The sequence below is a fragment of the Sciurus carolinensis genome, chromosome 1 (assembly GCF_902686445.1).
Source record: "Sciurus carolinensis chromosome 1, mSciCar1.2, whole genome shotgun sequence".
NCBI lineage: Eukaryota > Metazoa > Chordata > Mammalia > Rodentia > Sciuridae > Sciurus > Sciurus carolinensis.
In genome coordinates, this window is record NC_062213.1 from 136,790,747 (window position 1) to 136,814,093 (window position 23,347).

The 23,347-nt window shown below is 32.5% G+C and overlaps 1 protein-coding gene across 2 annotated transcripts in view; it reads left to right on the forward strand.

The window, feature by feature from the left end:
• Col24a1 (collagen type XXIV alpha 1 chain) overlaps positions 1–23,347 on the forward strand; it is a 391,233-nt gene that overhangs the window by 129,533 nt on the left and 238,353 nt on the right. For both annotated transcript variants that reach the window (XR_007104846.1, XM_047523663.1), the window contains exons 13-19: positions 4,716–4,769; positions 6,429–6,473; positions 13,431–13,484; positions 13,580–13,624; positions 13,920–13,973; positions 14,427–14,480; positions 19,052–19,105. Coding sequence is in view for 1 of the 2 variants with exons in the window: in XM_047523663.1 (XP_047379619.1) it covers positions 4,716–4,769; positions 6,429–6,473; positions 13,431–13,484; positions 13,580–13,624; positions 13,920–13,973; positions 14,427–14,480; positions 19,052–19,105 (360 nt within the window). In the remaining variant the exon portion in view is untranslated. The remainder of the gene's footprint in view (positions 1–4,715; positions 4,770–6,428; positions 6,474–13,430; positions 13,485–13,579; positions 13,625–13,919; positions 13,974–14,426; positions 14,481–19,051; positions 19,106–23,347) is intronic.

The following is a 23,347-nucleotide window of genomic DNA, read 5'->3' on the forward strand; positions in this document are numbered from 1 at the left end:
ACTTATTGACTGGGAAAATTGGTGCTAGTAGTTGGTGGAAAGCCTGACTTCTTCCACGGACTGCTTGAATGTCTTCAAAATGTGGCATTGTCTTCCCCCAGAGTTAATGGCTCATAAGTACAAGGTGGAAACAGTAGTGTTTTTTAGGGTTATGCCTCAGAAGTCACACCCAGTTGTATCTGCAGTGTGTTGGTCACATATATTAGCCATGATTCAAGATGTAAGGGGACTACACGAAAGCATGAATACCAGGGAGCAGAGATCACTGGAGTCTGTTGTTGAGACTGGCTACTACAGTTTAATAATGTTTATTAGAGACATTTTCCATGTCTCTTGCCTGTATCTTCAAGTCTGGATGCCATGAAGATTTGTAGGTGGGACCTTTGCTGACATTGAAAAGAAAAATGTTGAGGTAGTGATGAGGATTTGATCAGGTAGTAGAAACACTAGGTAAAAGGAAACTAAATCCATTATCTAATGTTTCTCTCAGTATGAACGTAGTAGAATTTTGCATGATGAAATAGTATTTCCTAGTGATTCAAAGCTTCTATTTTCCTGATTCTCTCTTTATTCAGATTTATGATTCAGGGGCAAATATGTTAGTGTGATATTTGTAAGAGTTACACTTGGAGACTGAGAAATATTTTGCATTAAACAATTCATAAAATTTGCATTTATATAAGTATAGACACAAAATATATGAAATATGATAAAAATTCTTTACATTGTCAACCAGCTAGAATAATAAAGTTTTAAAAGTATAAGTAGTTAATAAGAGTAAAAAATGTGAAATGTAAATATAAACATTTTAATATATTGGATTTTGATATTCATCAGTTAGGACTTGCATTAGAAAATAGCAGTAGAAAATCTACACAGAGGTGCCCTGCTCAAATTTTTAGAAGCTAGAAACACATATTGATCATTACCTATAGTAAAATTTACAAATTAGACTTCACACATTCTCTACTTAAAGAAGATTTAATTACCAATTTTATCAGTTTTCTATTTCTGATGCTATTTAACAAATACTATAAACTCAACAGCTTAAAACTGCTCACAGTTTTCATGGGTAACAAGTTCAGGTACTACCAACTAGGTCTTCTATTCAGATCGTAAGACAGCAGTTTCATTTGAGTTGCATTATCATCTGAAAGTTTGACTTCCAAGTGCACTCACACTGTGGAAAGAAGATATTTCCTTGAGGTTGGAGAAATGAGGGCCTTGGATTTTTTTCTTCATTTTGGCTAATAGGCCACTAGTAGGTGCCATAGACTGTCAATTCCTAGAGGTCTTGCCAATGGGCTTCCCCAGAACAGCTGCTTACTTCCTCAAGCTGGCAAAGGAACTTAGATAGAGTGTTCTACAGTGTAATATAAACACAGCAGTGACATGCTATCACCTTTGCTGTATTCTCTTCGTTAGATGAAACAAATCATAGGTGTTATTCATACTCAGGGGGAGAGGATGTCATATAACAACATAGGAATCATTAGAAATCACCTAAATTCTGTTTCTAAACAGTGGAAATGAACAAGAAAATTATTCACAACTTGAAATCAGAAGAAATCCCTGAAATTTCATATTTTTGTAACAAAACTTTATAACTGATCAAAACAAAATGCAAAAAAAGAACTAATTACAATACAGAAACAATGATACAACTCTGTCATTCCCATTGGAAGATTAAACTGACAAATGGGCAAAAGTGAAAATTCTGGAGATTTCCTATCTTTAGTTGATGTTAATCCTGAAAAATGACCATTACATCATTTGGCAATGTGAGGATATTTCTAGGAAAGCACAATTTGACTTAAATTAATTATTATGATATTCTACAGGTGAACATGACAGAAAATATATTTCATTGTTATAAATTCTTTCAAGTAGAGAAAATATAGAATCTGTCTTTTACTTACTAAGATCAAAAGCCAAGTATTTTGTTACTACTATCTCCTGTTTCCAACAAATCCTAAAGATCACTTTTTGGTAATTAAGATATATGGTTGTAAACATTTAGATTCATGATTAAAAGAATATGGGGCTTCATCTCATTAAAATAGTGGAATGAGACAGACATCATTACCCTATATACATGTATGATTACATGAATGGTATGAATCTACATCTTGTACACCATAGAAAAGATGTACCCCATTTGTGTACAATGAATCAAAATGTGGTCTGTAAAAACTTTTAAAAATTTTTAAATGTATGTAGTTACTATTGAAATACAACTGAATAAATATGTAACAATAAAATATTCAACCATATAAACATTGGAATGATGATTTTTAAAGAAAATTATCTAATATATAGACAAACATAATGGTGCTTTTGTGATATTAACTGTATAATATTTAATAAAACAAGGAGTTTTATTCTAGATTTATTTAGTTGTATTCTAGAGAATTAGAAATTATTTTAAAATTGATATAATGATCAATATGTAAATAGAATTAAAAGATAATAAAATTTTGCCTAGAATAGAGAATGAAAAAGGAAACAAAATGTTTAATGTATAATTAACTGAGAAGAGACAATAATACATAAAAATTGAAAGTAGATTTTATTCAGTTCAGCTAAATTGTTTCAAGGGCAAAGTCAAGATGAATGGCTAATGCTTATTATACATGTTGTTGAATTATCAGAAGAAAAATGGGAAGTTGAAATTAACAAGTTTTATTGTTTTTATGCTGGTTATAGAAAGTACAGGTTTTATAATAAGTAAAGAGCTGAGCACAGTTCTCTTCCTTTCCTCTCTAAGTTAGGGAGAAATCACTAATTTGGGGAAAGCTAAACCAAAGAGAAGCTTCTCCAGATGGATGAGGTGAGAAGGGCATTTAATCCTAATAGCACATCCCTGGGGCAGTCTTAAGAGAGTTTCCAAAAATGTTTTTGGTAATCCTGCTCCTTTTTTAGACTGATTCTTTGTTTTTTAAGAACAACTTTATTGAAATTTAATTCATATGCTTTAAAATGCACCCTTTAAAAGCACATGATTTGGTAATTTTTAGTATATTCACAGAATTTTGCAACCATCTCACTAATTTTAGAACATTTTCATCACCCCAAAAAGAAACCCAAGACTTGTCATCAGTCACTTTGTTTTTCCCCTTGTTTCACTGGCCCTAAGCAACCACTGATCTATGTTGTATTGCTATTGATTTGCGCGTTTCACATTAATGGAATCATGTAATCTATCCCCCATTCTTAATAAGGTTCTGGAAAACCTACTTATTGTCTATCTTAAAAAATCAATCACCTCTAATGTTTCAAATTTATTACAGTATTTTTCCTCTTCTTTTTCATTACCTATGCATCATAAATACTTTTAAATATCCATATTAGCTCATACTGAATAGAATGATGTATTGCAGATTTGTAAGCTTGTTGACAACAGAATTTGACTTCCAAGGACAATGAAAGCAAAATGCCTGCTTGAACTTCAGCTGACTTTGGAAGGGGTATGGCTACAATATGTTTAACTACACAGATGGGTTTTGCATTATCTTTTGAACAAAGGATAAGCAAAACTGTGCTTTTAATATGTGATTTTAGAAACATCATCTATTTCCTTTCTGTTGTTACACTATCTTCAACTTAACCCATTCATATTTGTATTGAGGAACAAGTGATTTTGGGTGATTGGTTAAACATGCAATATTTAATGCTGGCTTGCGTAAATAAAGAAACTATAAGAATTGAATGATGTACTTTAATTGTTATTCTAATGAGTTTTTATATGAATATTATTGAAATGTTTACATAGTAAGTCTTATAAATTGTGGTATAAAGCAACTTAATAAAAAGTGAACTTTAAAGTTGAAAAAGCCAATAGCAAATCTTTAGGGGGAAAAAACACTAGTACGTAAAGTAAGAGTAGCTGAGTACTGAGTTATCTTGCAAGATAATTCATAATGAGAAAGTTGTTACTTTACTATCCTTCATGATTTTACAATGTAGAATTCCCAGTAGGATTTGGGAAGCTTTAATTTTCAGTGACAACACATTTTATGTTTCAGGGTTTGTGTGTGTTATGCCTTTCCCCACTAAAATTGTACTTAGAGGACTTAAGGTCTTGCATATTTGTGTCTCAGATGATGAGTTAAAGTATTCAGTAAAATGTAGTAGTCTGGAATCAGACTGCTTCCATTCAAATCTCAATTCCAACCCATTTCTAGTGGTCTCATCTTGTGCAAGTGACTTAACTTCCTGTACTTTAATTTTCTCAACTACAATGTGAGGATATGAGCATCCATTGAAGAGACCTTTTGGGAAGATGAAATGACATGTATATATATATAACACTATGTATAAAGTCCTTAGCACAAGGCCACATGCTTCATAATAGTTATTTCATCCTTTGTGGTATAGGTTTAGGAACAATGTAAAATAGTAGAGATAATTAATGAATTGGCCAACTACAAATTTTATTTTCCCTCTCATTCAGTGGTTCTTTATATAATGATAAACAGATTTCTATCTTCTCCAACTTAGTTTTCTGTATATATTAAGTAGCATTTAGAATAATTTTTATAAAATATAGAAATATTGCATTTAAAATCAATAAAACATAACAAAAATTGTTGCATTGCAATGTAGTTATTAGGAAATAAATATTTTCTATTACTGAAGTCTTTATTAGAAAACACAATAAAAATGAGTTTATATTTTTTGGTTTTAATAGCATTCTCTCTCTTTCCGTATGCCAGGGTTTTCCAGGTGACTTTGGAGACAGGGGCCCTGCTGGTCTTGATGGCAGTCCTGTGAGTATATTGTGATGGTCCAGGCTTGCATGTCATCATTCATACTCCACAGCAACTGCACTTGCCATCTTCAGTATCATATTTCTGAATAAGCACTATTAATCAATTTTCATGCCACTCTGCATTCCTAAGTTGTGATTTTCAACATAAGAATTAAACCAAAAATATTCTTATAAACTTCATCATGATAGTCATTAAAATTAATTATTTTGACCATGTTAAGTGTCATTGCTTAAGTAAAATATTAAAAATATATGATCATAACACTTTTATATATGAAAGTACTAACAAGCCTCATGTAAACATGTGTACTCAGACCTGTCACTGATCTACCTTACTTCTCAGTATTTTATAGAAATCTACTTAAGAATTCAGGTGTCAATGCTCAGATTGGGAAAGAATTACCATTCTAAAATTAGTTTAATTATAGTATCAAGGAATAATGATGGATTGTTGTTTTTTATACTGGGTAGAAATAACTTCACTTTTTGCCTTGAAAGAGTATCTGATAGCTGTCTTCCAATCTATGCCAAATTCTTTTCATGAGATTTTTGAGTGAAAAAAATCACCCACAAAATCCTTATAGCATATATTAGGAATAGTTCCCATAGTTAGTTCCTACACAGTTTGAAAGTAATTTCTTTTTAAATTCTTTCAAAATTATAACTATGTTAGCTAATCTAGTGAACTTAGATGAGGTTTCATTTGTTACAAATCATGCAAGATAAGAGAAGAATAGAACTGATTTTCAAATAAGGTGTTAAAACCTTGGCTGATGTTTTAAGTGGAATATTTGCCATTTTTTTTTTAACCTGTGATTCTGGGTAGCTTCTCAAGAATAATAAAGTATTATTTAGGTTTTTAAAAATATATCATTTGTGTGTTTGCATACCTAGTATGAAACCATCTTATTTAATTTTTGCCAACTACATATACATGAAGTCTATTAGGGTTAAGGTTGGATTCATAATATTTAAAACTTTCTTTTTGAAATCTTTTCTTCATTTTAAATGTAAATGAATCTTTAAATGTAAGAATAAAATTGTATATTTTTAGTTTATTGTGTCATAATCCTCTACATATTATGCCTTTGTTTCAAAATAATTTCAAATGCAAGGGAGGTGATTATTCTTGTACCTTGGGGCACATAAAAATGATATGACACTGACATATTGTGTTCTTTCAAACAATGAAAACAAATATCATTTCTGCTTTATAAATAATAAAAATGAAGTTAGATAATTTAAATAAGATCTTTCAAAAGAGGTGACAGAGTTTTAAACCATCTCCTTGTAACCCTATATGCTGACCACATTCCTTTTTATATAATATGTAGGCTAGTTATGCCTTAGCATGGCTTCTTGGCAATATTCACTTCTCTTATTAAGTAAATAGAAGGCATAGATAGTTTCGTGGCCTAAGCTTGGTGGTAGTCCTAGTATCCAAGAGCATGTAGCCAAGGACACTTCTGAAGAACATACATTGCTACCACAGATTTATACTTCTCAGGAAGATGCACAAGTAGAGGAATTTCGAAGCAAACATAGAAGATAAAATTTTATTTATTTTTTCTTAGAAATTGTTGCCTTCATCATCAGAAAATACCCTTAGTTGTTTGGAATCATATTTAATTAATTTTACATATTTCTTTTACAATAGGGACTTGTAGGTGGGATTGGTCCTCCAGGGTTTCCTGGACTTAGAGTGAGTATCATTAAATACTATCATTGTTATGAAATATTTATTGAATAATTTATAGTTGTTAGATGCATTTTAAAAACTTAGGAAAATAAGTTTTAATGTCACTATTGATATCAACCTTACCCAAATGTATTTTTCAACCAGATATGAGAATTATAGCAGTAGTATAAATAAAAACATTCATTATATTTTATGATATGCTAAAGTAATAATGATTTTTCCATAGATGTATATGTTCATGTATTTATGCCTGTCAGATTAAAGATCTTAGGACTCAGTCTCTTAAAAAATGTAAGACAGAATAACCACTTTTTCCTTTGAGATAATCTTCCATACCATCCAATTTGGAGATTGACATGATCAAAAATGCTTGATAATTATAGACTTTAGTTTGTGGCATAAAACTGAAGAAATGGTTAGGAAAGTCACACTGAACAAAGGTAGAAACTAGACTTCGCCAGTGCTGTTAAACATTATAATACCTAATTGATTTACTGTGCAAAAAAGTACAAGAAACTATTTTTCCACTTAGCCAGTTTTTATACAGTGTTTTTCTTCAAATACAGTTAAGCAGAAATAATTCCATGAAGGTTAAAACATTGTAGTCCAGATATGTAGCTTTGTAATAAATTTTAGATTATTCATTGGAGTGAGCAAACTGCTACTTACAGTACAGCTTCATAAATATATTTCTGTCAGCAAGCTTATTATTCATGATAGGGACATAAAATGCAGCTATTTTATATAAATTTATAGCCTAAGTTTTAGCATTCAACTGAGATAAAGGCAGGATTGATACATGTTTATGAAATTTAAGTAGCCCAATGAGAAGAGAATCTTTGTAAAAATTTTTTAATGTTTTTATTCATAATAGTGAGGTTTGTTTTTTTAAATTTTATTGGTTCTTTTTAGTTATACGTGACAGTAGAATCCATTTTGATATAATTGTAGAAGCAGGAAATATATATTGTTCTAATTCAGTCCCCAGTACCTCTCTTTCCCCTTTCCTCCCTCCATCCTCTGGTCTCTTCCCTCTACTGATCTGCCCATTTACCCATAGTTTTTTTTTAATTAATTTCTCAAGGATGTACATGATGGTGAAATTCACTGTGGTATACTCATATATGTACATAGGAAAGTTATGTCAGATTCATTCCACTGACTTATCTTTTCGCATCCCTCTCTCCCTTCCCTTCATTCCCCTTTGTCTATTCCACTGGACTTCTATCCCCACCACCCATTATTGTGGTTTAGCTTCCACATATCAGAGAAAACATTCAATCTTTGGTTTTTTTGAGGGATTGGCTTATTTCACTTAGCATGATAGCTTCTAGATCCATCCATTTACCAGCAAATTTCATAAAGTCATTCTTTTATGGCTGAGTAATACTCCATTATGTATATATACCACATTTTCTTAAAAACTCTCTATATCTATATCTATAACTGGGATGTGACCAGTAGCAGAGGTAAAATTTTTCTCAAAAATTTAGAGCTTGCTTTAGATTACGAAGTGGGTAATTAAGTCCCCAGAATTTTATACCACAAATTATAGCCATAATATTTTTAGATCAAATTTGGACACAGGTCTTCTGACTTATTTAATATTCTTTCCTCAGACTTGAATTGCCCCAAAGCACAAGGTGATAGCTTGATCAGTTATTGGTACTGGGGTAAAATTAAAGACAGCCTAACAATTTTTAACCTGCCACTTGGATTACATACATATAGGATTTAGAATCAAGGAGTCTATGTGAGTCTGACATTTTAACTTTCTCTTTCATGTTGGTAACATTAATAGTACTAGTAATTATAAAATTAGCAATAGTACCACACATACATTGTTGTCATGTAATTCTCCAAACAACCCAGAATCAAATCTAGGTATTTAGCCTAGATTTGAAGCCAGGCGCTCAAAGACCATAGTCCAAAATCCTGGTGTGCTTTACCACTTCCTTAAAATTTATTCTACCTTAAAATGTATATTCTCTAACTTAGGAAGTATTTAAAGCTTTTTATGAGAAGCTCTAAGTAAAGGTGGAATGGATCAATTTGCTTATTTGTTTCCTCAGAATAGAAATAAGCCTGTAGGCAGCAGTCAGATCATATCAGTGGGTAGAAAAAGTAAATAGGTGAAGGGAGTTAGTCTAAAAAACACAGTTCATTATCAGCAATGCGAAGAAAGAGCCTACAGAGTGGGAGAAAATCTTTGCCAATCATACTTCAGATAGAGCACTAATCTCCAGAATCTATAAAGAACTCAAAAAACTCTACACCAAGAATGTAAATAATCCAATTGACAAATGGGCTAAAGAAATGAATAGACACTTCACAGAAGAAGATATACAAGCAATCAACAAACATATGGAAAAATGTTCAACATCTCTAGTAATAAGAGAAATGCAAATCAAAACCACCCTAAGATTCTATCTCACCCCAATTAAAATGGCGATTATCAAGAATACAATCAACAACAGGTGTTGGCGAGGATGTGGGGAGAAAGGTACACTCTTACATTGCTGGTGGGGCTGCAAATTAGTGCAGCCACTCTGGAAAGCAGTGTGGAGATTCCTTAGAAAACTTGGAATGGAACCACCATTTGACCCAGCTATCCCACTCCTTGGCCTATACCCAAAGGACTTAAAATCAGCATATTACAGAGATACAGCCACATCAATGTTCATAGCTGCTCAGTTCACAATAGCCAGATTGTGGAACCACCTAGATGCCCTTCAATTGATGAATGGATAAAGAAAATGTGGTATATATATACAATGGAATATTACTCAGCCATCAAGAATGATAAAATTATGGCATTTGCAGGCAAATGGATGAAACTGGAGAATATCATGCTAAGTGAGATAAGCCAATCTCAAAAAACCAAAGGAAGAATGATATCGCTAATAAGTGGATGATGACACATAATGGGGGGTGGGAAGGGTTAGTGTTGGGGTTGGAGTTGGGTTTAGGGAGGGGGGCAGGAATGGAGGAAGGAAGGACTGTATAGATGGAGGGGAGGGGTGGGAGGGGTGGGGGGGAAGGGAAAAAATGGCAGAATGAATCAAACAACATTACCCTATGTAAATTTATGATTACACAAATGGTATGCCTTTACGCCATGTACAGACAGAGAAACAACATGTATCCCATTTGTTTACAATAAAAAAATAAAATAAAATAAAAAATAAAAAGGAAAAAAAAAACCACAGTTCATAATTCTCAACTAATATATCAATATTAAGTTGATTAGCTAAAATCTTCTGTAATTACTCTTAGGAATAAGACCAAAATTAATGTGGCCCAGTTTTATTGGTTCTTATCTGCATCTTGAGGACATATTCTTTGTGCACAAGAAAAGTTTGTTCACTTTTCATTAGCATTCCTACTACAAAGCCTTTGCACATATTTGTCTACCTGAAACATTCTAATTTTCTGTTTAACTCCTTTTTATTGTTATTTTATTTGGGTTTTTAAAATTTTATTTTGTATATTTGAGATTTACAACGTGCTACATATGGACTATAAAACAGTAACCTCAGCAAACAGATTAACATATCCATTCATCTCATATAGATACCTTTTTTAAAAAAAATGAACTCTTATCATCTTTCAGCTCCAAGTTTTAGTGCAATGCCTGGCACAGGTGCTCAGAAAAATAACTGGCTTTTCTATCCTTTCTCCTTTTCCACTCACCCTTTAGTAGATGGGAAAAGGAGATTCTAAAGAAAATGGAATAGCCAAAAATACTAGCTACCATATTTGTAACCCTCATCTCATCTACACTGATAAAGGCAGAATTTCATACTTTTCAAAGTAGTTTCACTTACATAGCTCATTTGCCTCTCAAAGAATTTTAATGTAAATAAGGCAAATAACATTACTTTCATTCATATTCATTAATTTTTTAGATCAAAACAATGTACCTACTTATGTATCAAATCCTGAACTACGTCTAAAAGTATTATTCTTTTTACTTTTTTTGTCAACATTACAATCTAATAACATAGAAAGAAAATCCATCAGCATCCATACATTCTGATTTTTGCTACAGTTGACTAAATGCAAAACTACTGAGAAGATAGTAATCTGCTTCATCTTTGTAGGAGACATTTTTTTACCTGTATCTTAAAGACTGTGTATCAATGGAGTAAATGGAAAAGGGAAAAGGACTCTTCAGGCAGAAGAATGCTATGTTCAAACCCACAGAAGATGGGGGAAATATGAATGTTTGGGAAATGGAAAGAGGAGCATTGGGATGATAGCCTAGAAAATAAGGGAGTCGGGAGTGACAGCAATCATTGCCTGTTAGTATGGTGGGTACAGCTGAAAAGCCCAGTGTGGAACTCACAGTTCTTTCCTCAGCATACTCCTATGAATGCTTATCAATTGCCCAGTGGTTACTCCAATGCTGGGAAGTATTTCTCTATCTGTTCCATCTTCCCATGGAAGAGGAGTGTGATACATAGGTAGGGAATGCTGAGGAACCTTCAGGTCACTTTATGAACTGAAAACTGCTCTTAGGGTTTAATGGATTCCTTTCTGAAAGGCCACAAATTTTTGCAACAAGGATTTTCCACACAACTTGTAATATGCCACAAAATGCTTGGTGTTTCTTGGGCACCTCCACGCCTTACCCTTCAATTTTTATATACCTTCTATTTTACTGAGTGTTTTATACTTTTTAATATCTACCAGTATTTACTATTTTATGATTTTTCTGTTAGAGTCACTGAAAAGCAAAATAGAATGTTGTATATACAAAGTATATTCATTTGAAAATGCAAGGCTAAGAGTAATACATTTACTAAAATAAAATTTAAAATATCTTATTGTCTTTTTAAAAATATTTTAGTTGTAGAAGACACAAAGCCTTTATTTTATTCACTTAATTTTACGTGGTGCTGAGGATGAAATCCAGTGTCTCACATGTGCTTGGCCAGCAGTCTGCCACTGAGCTACAACCCCAGCCCCTTATGTTGTCTTTGAAAAAACAATAGTACACAGTACAGACTTTTTCCCTTGTTTTGTAAGATATTTCTTTCCATACCTACATGGATTATTTCTGTATAATTTCCAGAGATATTTATTAGGTGTTTTAGAACTATCATAAGTTTTAAAGCTATGAACTTTGAATAACTGTTTCTTGTTGACAGAATTTGGAATTACAAGCAATGATGTATTAATATTGCATATTTATTAAGTTGGAAAGAATTATCCTTTGCCTCTAACAGTCCCATACATTTCAGGATTAGACATGTTAGAAGTAATTTGTCTTACTTACATTTCTCAGACATCAAGACTCATCCAAAGTAAAAATGTCATATTTTCCATTCTGAAATTTGTGTTATATAAATGCAGAATATTATAAATGCTCTGTTGTGTTTGGAGATATAACTCTAGAAATTGCTGTTTTAAATTTTACATTTTAAGTTTATTATTCAGTATTCATTCCACATTTTCTTTCAAAACTACTATATACCAGTTATTATGTTGAGTCTGGGAAATAAAAAATGGATGAAATGTTCTCACAGAATGCGCAGATTAGGAAGATAGAGGGAGAAATGTACAGTGCAGTGTTCTAAGTAAGATGCCACCAGGGCCTTCCAGTTCTGAAATCTTCAAAGGCTCAATGCATATGATAAGGGAAGCATGTTCAGAGAATGGAAAGCAGTCCATGATGGCAAGAAAGTAGAACCTAGAAGAGGGAGATGTACAGGGAGGAGGAAGGACAAATGCAAAGAAGGGAGACTGGAAGGGTTGGTAGAAGCCTGTTAGAGAGGGCCTGGGCAGCTGCCTGAGAAATGTGAATTCTAACTAAAAGGGCAAAACTATAAGCATTTCAAAGATGCAACTGTTTGGTTTGTTTTTTTGAAATTGGGGATTCACTGTGCTCCCCAGCTGGGTTTTAAACTCAGGCAAAAACAATCCTCTTGTCTCAACCTCCAGAGTAGCTGAGTCTACAGGCACATACCATCATGCCTGGCTACCAATACAACTTTACAAATTTCTTAACGTTTGGAAACCATGGAAGAAAGATTTAAAACTACTTGATCTTTCAGGGTGAAGAATGATATGTAAGCCAGGACAGAGACGTAATGAGAGAAAGAAGGAAAAAGACACCTCAGTGACACAAACTATGTCTGATCTCCAAACCATCAAGGGATGCCCATAGTTTTTTCAGATTTTTCCTTCAGATACCCCTATTGTTGCTATTTGTCCTTTGTTTTCTAAGAGGACATGTTGAAGGAGTTTTTCTAGATCTCCATCTTGTGGAGATAATAGTAGTAGTTCTATTTTTGAGGAAACATTTAAATTGAGAACCTTGGTGAAAGACAGTCTACCTTTTACATCCTTTTTTTTTTTTTTAACTACAATGTTTGGCATACATTATGCTCAATAAGTATTAAATGATGAATAAATGCTATAAACCCAGAAAAACAGAGCTTTTTGTCTGTTGCTTGATTTATCCCTAAAAGTATGATAAATTTTCTCATTCTACAAATTTCAAATCACAAATCAAATCATCACAATGTTTGGCACAGCCCAATGAATGTTTGCTGAAATGAGTAAATTAAAAATCTAAAATAAGTAAGTGAAGTATTTATTGACTACTTCCTGGGAGCATGACACTAAATATTTCTACTTAGATGTTACCTATTTGGAGAAATATTACAAGATGAACGTCATGAACAATAAGTAGGGTGTTCAAAGGAGAAAAGGATCTTTGTGGGCCAGACCAGTATGAAAAGAATTCAGGAAATAGGATGGATTGCATAAAAGTTTAAAAGAGTGGTATTATTTAGAAATGTAGAGAGTTTATGAGGTTGTAGAAGAACAGAGCCCTGTGGGAGCTTAGTGAGATGATCTGCTCTGGGCTCATTAGTTTATTATTCAATTTTACCTCATTCTTTCTAATCCTAGTGAATGCTTACTGATACTTTTTTTTTTACTGCTTTTCAGGGCAGTGTTGGCCCTGTAGGACCAATTGGACCTTCTGGAATTCCTGGCCCAATGGTATGGTTCTATTTGCATAATGGATATTTCCCTTTAATCTCTTCATGATGTCTAAAAATATCACTTTTTTCTTTTTTCTTTTTTTCTTTTTTTAGGGTCTTTCAGGGAATAAGGGGCTGCCTGGAATCAAAGGTGATAAGGTGATTTAAATATTAACATTACCATAGTGATATTTCTACATTTGTCTTTTTTTACCAAGTCAACAGAACTTATATTTCTACAAGATGTTACATATTGGGAGAAATATTGCAAGATGCATGTCATCTTGTGAAATATCTCAAAATTTTTTTATCCGTAGTATCTATACCATCAATTATATTAATTTTTCTTAGAAGTAGAAAAAATAGAGAAATTATTCTTCTATAATTAGTACTTTCTTATAGTATTACCATGTTATAATTTTTATATGACTTTGTATGAAATTGTACTATCTAGGGTGAACAAGGCATTGCAGGGGAACCAGGAGAACCAGGATATCCTGGAGACAAGGTAACTTATACCATTAAATTATTTATTTGTTTTGTGTTTTGGTACTGGGGATTGAACTCAGGGATGCTTTATCTCTGAGCTACATCCCCAACCCTTTTTATTTTTTATTTTGAGACAGGGTCTCACTAGTTGCTGAATCTAAGCTCAAACTTACGATCCTTCTGCCTCAGCCTCACAATTCACTGGGATTACAAGCATGTGCCACTGTTTCTGGTTTAAACCACCAATTTTATGTAAATATAAAAAACAATTCAAAATAAAGGAGTGCTGGTTATTTTAATTGTCTATTTTGTTAGGATATGGTATCAATATGGTTTTAAATTCTTGTTTGGAATTGTTTTTCTCAATTTTGTTTATAATCTTCCCACGAATGTTTTTGTAGTCTATGAATAGAGATATTTGCATTTTGTGATATAATAATTTTCCTTTCCCTCTACTGTTCTCTTTTTTTAGGGGACTGTTGGTCTGCCAGGACCACCAGGGATTAGAGGAAAGCCAGGACCTTCAGTAAGTTTCAACTTTTATTTTGTTCTGATTAGCAGAGTGTGCACCATGACATGAGTGTTAATACTTACCATGTTGGTAGAACATAAAAAGTAGGATACAAGCTCAGCAGTCTCACATTTTCTTTGTTCAGTTTTATAAAATAACTAATTCCTCAAGTTTTCAGCTCATATTCCATAGACTCTTCAGCCTTCCCCTACCCTAGGTCAAAGCTAAGTTTCTTTGATTCCTAAAGATCTTGGTTATGTTATTGCTCCCAATGATAGATTATAGACTACTAAACAAAACAATGGGCTTTTAAACCAGAAATTTTAAAGCACCTTAAATAATTTTTCTAAATCAGTTTCATTAAGGAAAATTTTCTGGAAAAAAAAAAAAGAACACATCACATTGTGGTAGGCCCAAATATTTTAATTCCCTGTCATTTTTCTAACCTTCATACATTAACTAATTGAAAGGAAAAGACACCTCATGTTGTAGTTAATATAAAGCCCAAATTTATAAGATTATAATTATTTAATAATTAAACTAATTAAAGCATAAACCAAAAATATCTCTGAATATTAAAAATGATAATTGTTATAGTTAACATTTATTGAGTGTTTACAAAGTTTCAGGCAGTATTCTAAGGATTATATATCTCATTTAATAAACAATCCTGTGAAGTTGCTACTCTCATTATTCCCATTTTACAGCTTAAGGATATTGAGACACAGAGTATTAAGTAACTTTCCCAGGGTCCTGTAGATAGTCACTGACCACCTGGAAGACCTAGGTTATCAGGAATGTTAGAGCCCATGCTTTTAAAAACCACTGTACCATACTACTTTAGGGCTTAATATTTCAAGATTGTTTTCAGATTTAAATAATGATTACAACTCTATGAAGGTGAAGATGATATTAAGTAGAAGAATTAGCTATAGAATTAAAAAATACATTTAAAAATATAATTTTCCTGAGCAGTTTATTGTGTTGCCTCTAACTCCACACTGTCATCTCAGGATTATTCATTTTTCACCTAAGGAAGCACTATTCAGAAATTTAGCACTCCATTCTTTGTGACAGCATGTATATATATATATATGGATATCTTTTTCTGATGGCATGTTGGTGGGAGACCTTTGCTTTTACTTGTTTTTTACCCCAGGTTTATGGTAGTCAACCCAATTGGTCATGTATCCCAGAATTGTGTCCCAGAGTCAAATTGTAGTAATTCCAAAGTACATAAATAAGGGATGAGAATAGGTCATGAAGCTAGGTAACAAATAGCTTGCGTTTTTGAAGGATGATTCTAAACCATATAATAGTCTTCTGATATCTACAGTAATTGGCAAAATAATACCCTAAATATTATATCTTCATATTTTCATAATATGAGGGCTTTCTAGTCCCTTGATAATAATAAGAGAAAATTATGTAAGACATTATCTAAGTCTGATGCCAACAATTGATATCAATATTATTCTCTTGTGCTTTGCAATTAATTTCTTCAGATAACTAGAGTAAATATCATGCATACATTAGGCAAATCATTTTAATGTGCCTTACTTTTTGATTCAATTTGTATTAATAACATGTATGTTGGAGGGAAAAAAAATCACTAGGCTGAGAGATGGAGATTTGGATTCTAGTTCCAACTCTGACACTTGACCTGCCATGATCTTAGCATTAATTCAGCACAGATCCAATTTCTCATGTTAGAATACATCATGTTTCAGATTCCTGTAGCTCTGTGACTCTATAATACTTCTGTCTCTTTGTAATAGTGCCTACTACTATTCCTGTAGTCTAAACTTAAGAAAAAAGGCAAAATACCTTATTTTACTTTTGTGTTAGTCAGTTTTTCATCACTCTGACCAAAATACCCAAAAAGAATAACTTAGAGAAGGACAACTTTATTTTGGCTCAGTCCCAGAGATTTGGTTGGTCAAGTCCATCACTCTTGGCCCAAGGTGAGACAGAACATCTTGATGGAAGGACATGGTAGGGAGCACCACTCCATTCAAGGCAACCAGGAAGCAGAGAGAGAGAGAGTAGGAAAAGGCCACAGGGAAGATGAACTCTTCCAGGGTGTTTTCCTGGATGAATCCTTCCAGTGCTTGGCCCACCTCCTCCAGTCATACCCCACCTGCCTACAGCTACCATCCCGTCAGTCCATTCAAACTGGATGAACTGATTAGGTTATAGCTCTCACTATCTAATTATCTCACCTCTGAATAGTCCTGCAATAACACAGGAGCTTTGGGGGACACCTCATATCCAAACCATAAGAACCTTCATCATTGCCTTAGTATTTTTTTCCCAAAAAGAAATCACAGAAAACACTAATGAAGTTCTTTTAGGGCAGGGAGCAAGAGATGGTGATAATAAGGGTTTTACTTACTTCTTACTCACTTTATACCTTTCTATACTAGTCTAAGAAAAAAATTAGTAGCAGGAATTACTTTGGTAGGGGAGATAATTGACTATTTTTGTTAGTTTTGTTGAACCTTTGAAAAATATATACTTTGAGCTCAAGATAGGGTAGAGACTCATGATTGATATTAATGAAATGAACCTGTCTTTGGTCTCTCACTTTATCATTTTTATTAATACAAAAGAAGTTTAACTGAAATCCTTCCCTCATTAAGGAAGGAGATTCCTACTTGATGAAGAATTGCCTATACAGAATCAGAAAAAACTATTCAGAAAAAACTCCCACACCCAATTATACAAGTTAGTACCTACTAAAACCATTTTTATTATCATGGAAAAATGCTAAAGTCATATGATGTCTTTCACATTGTATATGTCCTACTTTTGATTTTCTGTCATCAAAGATTTTGATGTGACATATTATTTTCAGATGGATCTAAGTTATAACATGAAAGAATATTTTCCAGATATAAGAATTTCCTGATCTGGGAAGCCTTTGTTCTTCAAGTGTTCAAAAAAAAAAAAAAATAGAGAAAACTACCACTCTGAAAATGTTAGAAAATATTCTTTCCTTGAGATATAGGGGGAAAAAAGACAATTATTACTTCATTTCCATTTTTAAACCAGAAGTCTTTGTCAGTTATAGAGATGTACTTAATGTTGCTCCATTCTCTAAGTAACTTGAAAACTCAGTTTTTATAAAGGAAAATTGACATTTATGAGAAACTTGCAACTGAATTTTTATAAAATGAAAATTATTATGAGGAATGGATAAAATTATTCCAAATTTATGTTTTTAAATATTTGATTGTTACTTAACTTTTCTGGAAACTTAACTTTTCTGGCTAGGCTAGGCTAGGCTAGGCTAGGCTATTTTTCCTGAATGCTTGTGAAGTTAGGGTCGTGGTTGAATTTTGCCACTAGAGGTCCCCAGTGAGAACCCCATCTCTGAGAGGGATATTTGTCATTTTTAGAATTTAAGACACCTTTATGTACTGATTCTGATGGATCACAGTTTTTGTTTAATTGGAAATGAGAACTTAAATGAGCCTATGAATAATATTTCATTACCTGCCTCTGGATGTGACTGCAGTAGTTGTGTCCTCTTTTACATCCAGGTACTCAGCACCAAGAATGAATTCAGTACATATAGGAAATTGTGCTTTGGTTCTTGAAAAATGTGTAATCTTATATTGCAACTTGAAGTTTTATGTGATCTGAGGTCTACTTAAATCAAATTTGAAGCTCACATATAAATTTAATATGATAAAAGTAATGAATTCAATAGTTTTTCTTTCATGACTAAGGGTGTCATTAGACTACTGACCTTCTCTTTTCAGTACTTTCATCTCTGGAGAGCATTGCCAGCCTTCTCTGGTTTCAGGCTTTTGTACCCACTTCTTTTTCCTTTCCATCCCTGATTTCACATATGAATGTCTTCTGAAATACTGAAATCAAATCCTCAAACTTTAATTAGAGGATCACAAGCATCTAGGACTTTCAAGTATCAGCCAGAAGAGGGGCAAGGGTATGAAAAGGAAGATGAATGATTGTAAATTTGGTTAACATTTAACAAGTACCTGTACTTTCTCTGTGCCAGGCACTGTCCTTATAACTTTACATATATTGTCTCATTTAATCCTCATAATGACTCTATGAAAATGTCAGTATTGTTATTATTCCTATTTTATTGAGAAGACAGGTTTAGAGAGATTAAGCAACAAGGATTTCAATCCAGTTGAGTCTTAAATATCAAATCAGGACACTAAAAGGGGAGAAAAGAATCTTCAGAAAGAGTCCAAAGGCTCTGGTTATTTAAAAAAAAAAAAAAATTCATCTAGAATTCCCTACCTCTTTTGAGTCAAACTTTATTGTCCTGGCTCTGGGAAACACACACACACAAACTTTTTTTTCTCTTTATATGAGCACTTAACTCATTAATTTGTACATTTAATAGTTAAGAGTTAATATATATTATCCATATATATTTTATTTAAATAAATTTCACAATGATGATGGTTACAGATTAAGACTCCAAAAAAGTCATTAAAACTTTGTTTGGCATAATATATTGAATGCTGTTTGTAACATACTTGTTTCCTCTTCGAATACATAAGCTAACATACATATATATATTAATTCTCCCCTTCCTTTTTTAGGGTCAACCAGGTGACCCAGGACCCGAGGGACCCATTGGCCCCCCAGGACCAGAGGTAAAATATTGATGGAAAGATAATAAAATTGAAACAATAATTGTGGGAATTAAATAATTGGTAGAACATGTTCTTATATAGTAAGCAGAAGAAAATTTTTTCTAAAGTTCAACTCTATAAAAAGTTTAGAGTAAATTATGTTCTGTTAATTCAGGAGATATACAATAATGATGAGTACTCCTAAGAAAATAGACTATTAACTATCCCTTATTTTAAATGCTTGGGATTAGAAGAATTTCACAATTTGGGTTTTTTTTCAAATTTTGGAATACTTACATATTGATAATGAGATATCTTGGGAATGGGAACCAAATCTGAACACAGAATTCAATTTTGTTTCTTATATACTTTATACTTTATACACATAGCCCAAAGATAACATTATACAATACCTTAGGTGCACCTGTGTTTTGACTGTGATCCATCATAGGGGGTCAGGTATGGATTTTCCAATTGTTGTACTATGGTTGGCTCTCAAAAATCGGATTTCAGATTTTCAGATTAGGAATGTTCAACCTGTATTAGCCACATTTTCATCCTGATCAGATCATAACTAATGTATTTATTCCACATAGCCATCTATTAATAACACATACTTGTGACTTAAAATCAAATTTTGGAACATAAACTCAATTGAATATTAGTGCAAAATGCTTCTCATTCTTGTTATATGTGCATGTCATTTGTATCTCATTCTAGCATAAATATAATTAAGCATGCACTACATATATCAAATTTGTTTGTATATTCTTTAAAATTTGAACTTTGGTTTAATGCTTGATATAGAGCAGCTTTCTTTTCTGAAAGTCTACATAGATCATGAGCTTTTGAGATAAAACATTTGGATTTTTTAAAATTGTGAGTTAAACATCTGTTACATGAGATAAAACTTCTGAAGTTTACCCTGTATTTGGATATGCATACCAAAATGTACATATATATACACATCTAATTCAGAGTAGATGCAGTAATTAAACTGAGGACATGAATTGGCTTCAGAATTAGAACTGTAGTATTCAATAGTGGCAAAGCAGATAGACAGAGTTTCTTAGGATCATTATAAACGGGTGCTTTCTCCCTCTCTTTGTAAAACATGAGATCCCCTATTCCCCAACCTGTCTTTTGGGGTTTACTGATCTTTAACAAATTAATATTCTTATTCCTAATTTAAAAACACATTCCATACTGATAGTTCAAAATATAAAAAAACTATATTATATCTAGTTTGATTGATAAAGAGGTAATAGGAAGTAAAACACAGCAGCATGTTGATATCATCATTCTGAGATGAAGGGAATTGTTTTGAGTATTCAAATCTTAATTAATAAAAGTTTATCTCTTTATGAGAATCTATATTCTTTTATTTTTAATCACTTTTAATAAAAACTTTTCTGAAATAATAGCATTTGCCTGTCTTCTTTATGGTTTTGGGTCATCTTCTTCTTTCACATAAAGCTTGATTAAAGGTGTATGAGCTATGTTTTCACTTGCTACTTGGTATTGTAAAGATATTTCTTTCCTCTCTGTATCCTTTGAAATGTTATGATCTGCCATCAACATTTAAAACATTGTCTCCTTGACTTAGTTTCTGCACTAATGATAAAAGGTCCCAAGCCCCACCTCGTCAGACTCTATACTATTCTTCTGCTTTACCTGTATTAATTTTTTTCATAGGCATAAAGATATAATCTGTTCTCTCTCATGAATTGGTACAAAGTCATTTTGGGAAACAAGACCTAATCTTGTTAGGTCTTGACTAACAAGGAACATGACTTTGTCTAGCTCATAAAAATGAACACAGGCAACCATATATGAGGAATACATTTATCCCAATTTTCTCAACCTTAGGCTTTTAATAGACTTGCAGGTCTAAGAATTTAAAGTAATATGTTTAATAGCAAATCAAAGCTAAAAGTTCTACTTGAATAGTGGGTGAATTTTCTCAGGTAAAGGATCTTATATATTGTACTAAATTTAGACTTTATCTTGTAGGCATTGACCAAAGATTTCTAAGCAATTGAATGGAAGTATGAGGCTTGTAGTTCATGAGACATATGCGTGGTACCCAGAAAGATAAGAAAGGAGGGAGGATGAACCAGGAAACTATTAGTTCTATTAATTATTTAGAAGGATAATGCAGTAGAGCAAAGGATTAATGATAAGGTTCTGTGACAATAGATAGGAAAGGAAGTCCTCAAGAAAGAACTATTCAGTTCTGCTCATTCCATTTGTATGAGATTGGAATAAAGATAATTTTAATATTTGTTAATCGAATAGTTAGGTAAAATGTGAATCACCATTATAAAAATAGAATGAGGGAGCAGAAGGAAGAAAGTCTGTGTGGTTGGAAATAATGCCTTGGTTTTTTTCTGTTAGGGCTGAAATGCTTATAATACAGAAAATTAATAAGTGTATAGAAACCATAGGCCTGAAGCTAAGAAGAGGCGAGTAGAAGTAGAAATACATTAGATGCATAGAGGATTAGATGAAGTAATTGTAATGGATGAAATTGTTTATGGAGAGTTCATGATACTAGGTATGAGAATACTATATCTAGACACTCACACCCAGATGGTTACTTTCTTTGTCTACAGTTCAATTTAGTTTTAAGTTGGTAATAAAAGGGCCATAAAATAAATTTTGGCAACTGAAAAACATACTTCTAAGTAATTCATGGGCTGGAGAGAGAGAAAAAATCACAATGGAAAATTTAAAATATGTAGAATTGAATGAGTACAAATCACTGTAAAAGCTTGAGTGTTGCACCTAAAGTGACATTTAGAGGGAAATTCATAGACAAATTCATTTCTCTGAAAAGCAAGGAGGATTAAAAAAAATGAGTCATGCTGACAATAAGTATGGGGATTTGCTTCAAAGAGAGAATGATGTTGAAAGACAGCAAATAAGATAGGCTCTGTGTTTTTGCAAGTAGGACCCTAAGTCCCAAGACTATAGTGTAAGATGATGGAGGGGAATCTTGAGGAGTTTTGTGAAAAGTAAGTACAGGAATGACTGAGGGCTTATAAATATTTTCTGAATTGTGTTAAGGTTGAAATTTAAAATACTTTTGCCCAAAATAGAACCAAAAATTCTTGAACATTTTATTAAAAGTGGATTTCAGACTCAAATTCTAAATTCCCAATGGCCAAAGCAATGAAATACAATCAGCTATATGATTCTCCTCTCCCTTGAATAAAAGCATATTCATTGTTCAGAAGGAGGATAGCAATACTTGTAATTAAGGCTTTGTGATTTCTGTTTGTCAGTACAGATTGAAATCATACTGCCACACTAAATTCAATAAAAGTAATTTTATTAGAAGCCAAAATTATGATACTCCTGTGATAGCTTTTGTTAATTAGTTAGCAATAAAATGTTTAAGTTAAAATCTAAAAAAAAAAATACAGTATTTTAGATTTAGTATATTTTGAATGAAAGTTGAGGAGTTAACTTGAGTATCATAAACTTTTAAGACCTTTCCTTATCTTTAAAATCAAACTATTAATAGTACCAACCTCATAAAGTTGAGGTGTTATACACATTAATACATGTAGAACATTTCAGTATCTGATTAATAGGAAGCACTCAATAAATATTAGCTTCCACCACCACTGCCATCAATATAGGCCAAAAGAGCTGTCTATACCTAAGGCAAAAGAAAACCTGGTTAGTTCAAGATGAAAATAATGCCAATGTAACTGGAGTAAGTGAAATAAAAAGTTATATACCATGAAATTGGAAATGTACATGGATTATATCATATAGTCCTTTGCCAAAGATAAGGAGAAATTGGATTTTGTTTTAAGTGCAACAGGAAACCATTGGAAGCTTTAACATGGCAGTGGTATGATTGTATCTGATTTTGCTTTTAGAAGTTTATTTTGACTGTTGTGTGGACATGAGCGAATGAGTGCTAAAAGCAAGGAGATGATTTAAGAATATTATTTTAGTTTTCTAGGAATAACAAGATAATATCTTGCATTAGTGTTGTAGAAATTGAGAATGAGCTTGTTTAAACATATGGTAATTTCAGTTTTTGACAATAAAACCATGTAACTTTAGAATTATGTTTTTTCTATCTTTACTATTCTTTATTATCACCTGAGGAACTTAAAAAAAAAATAAGATGCCCATGGTCAATCCCAAAAGTGCTGATTCAGAATTACTTGGAGGTACTCCATAATGGTTAATAGCAACAATAAAGAACCACGTTTTATCTTTCTCTTCTTAGTAACAGAAGAA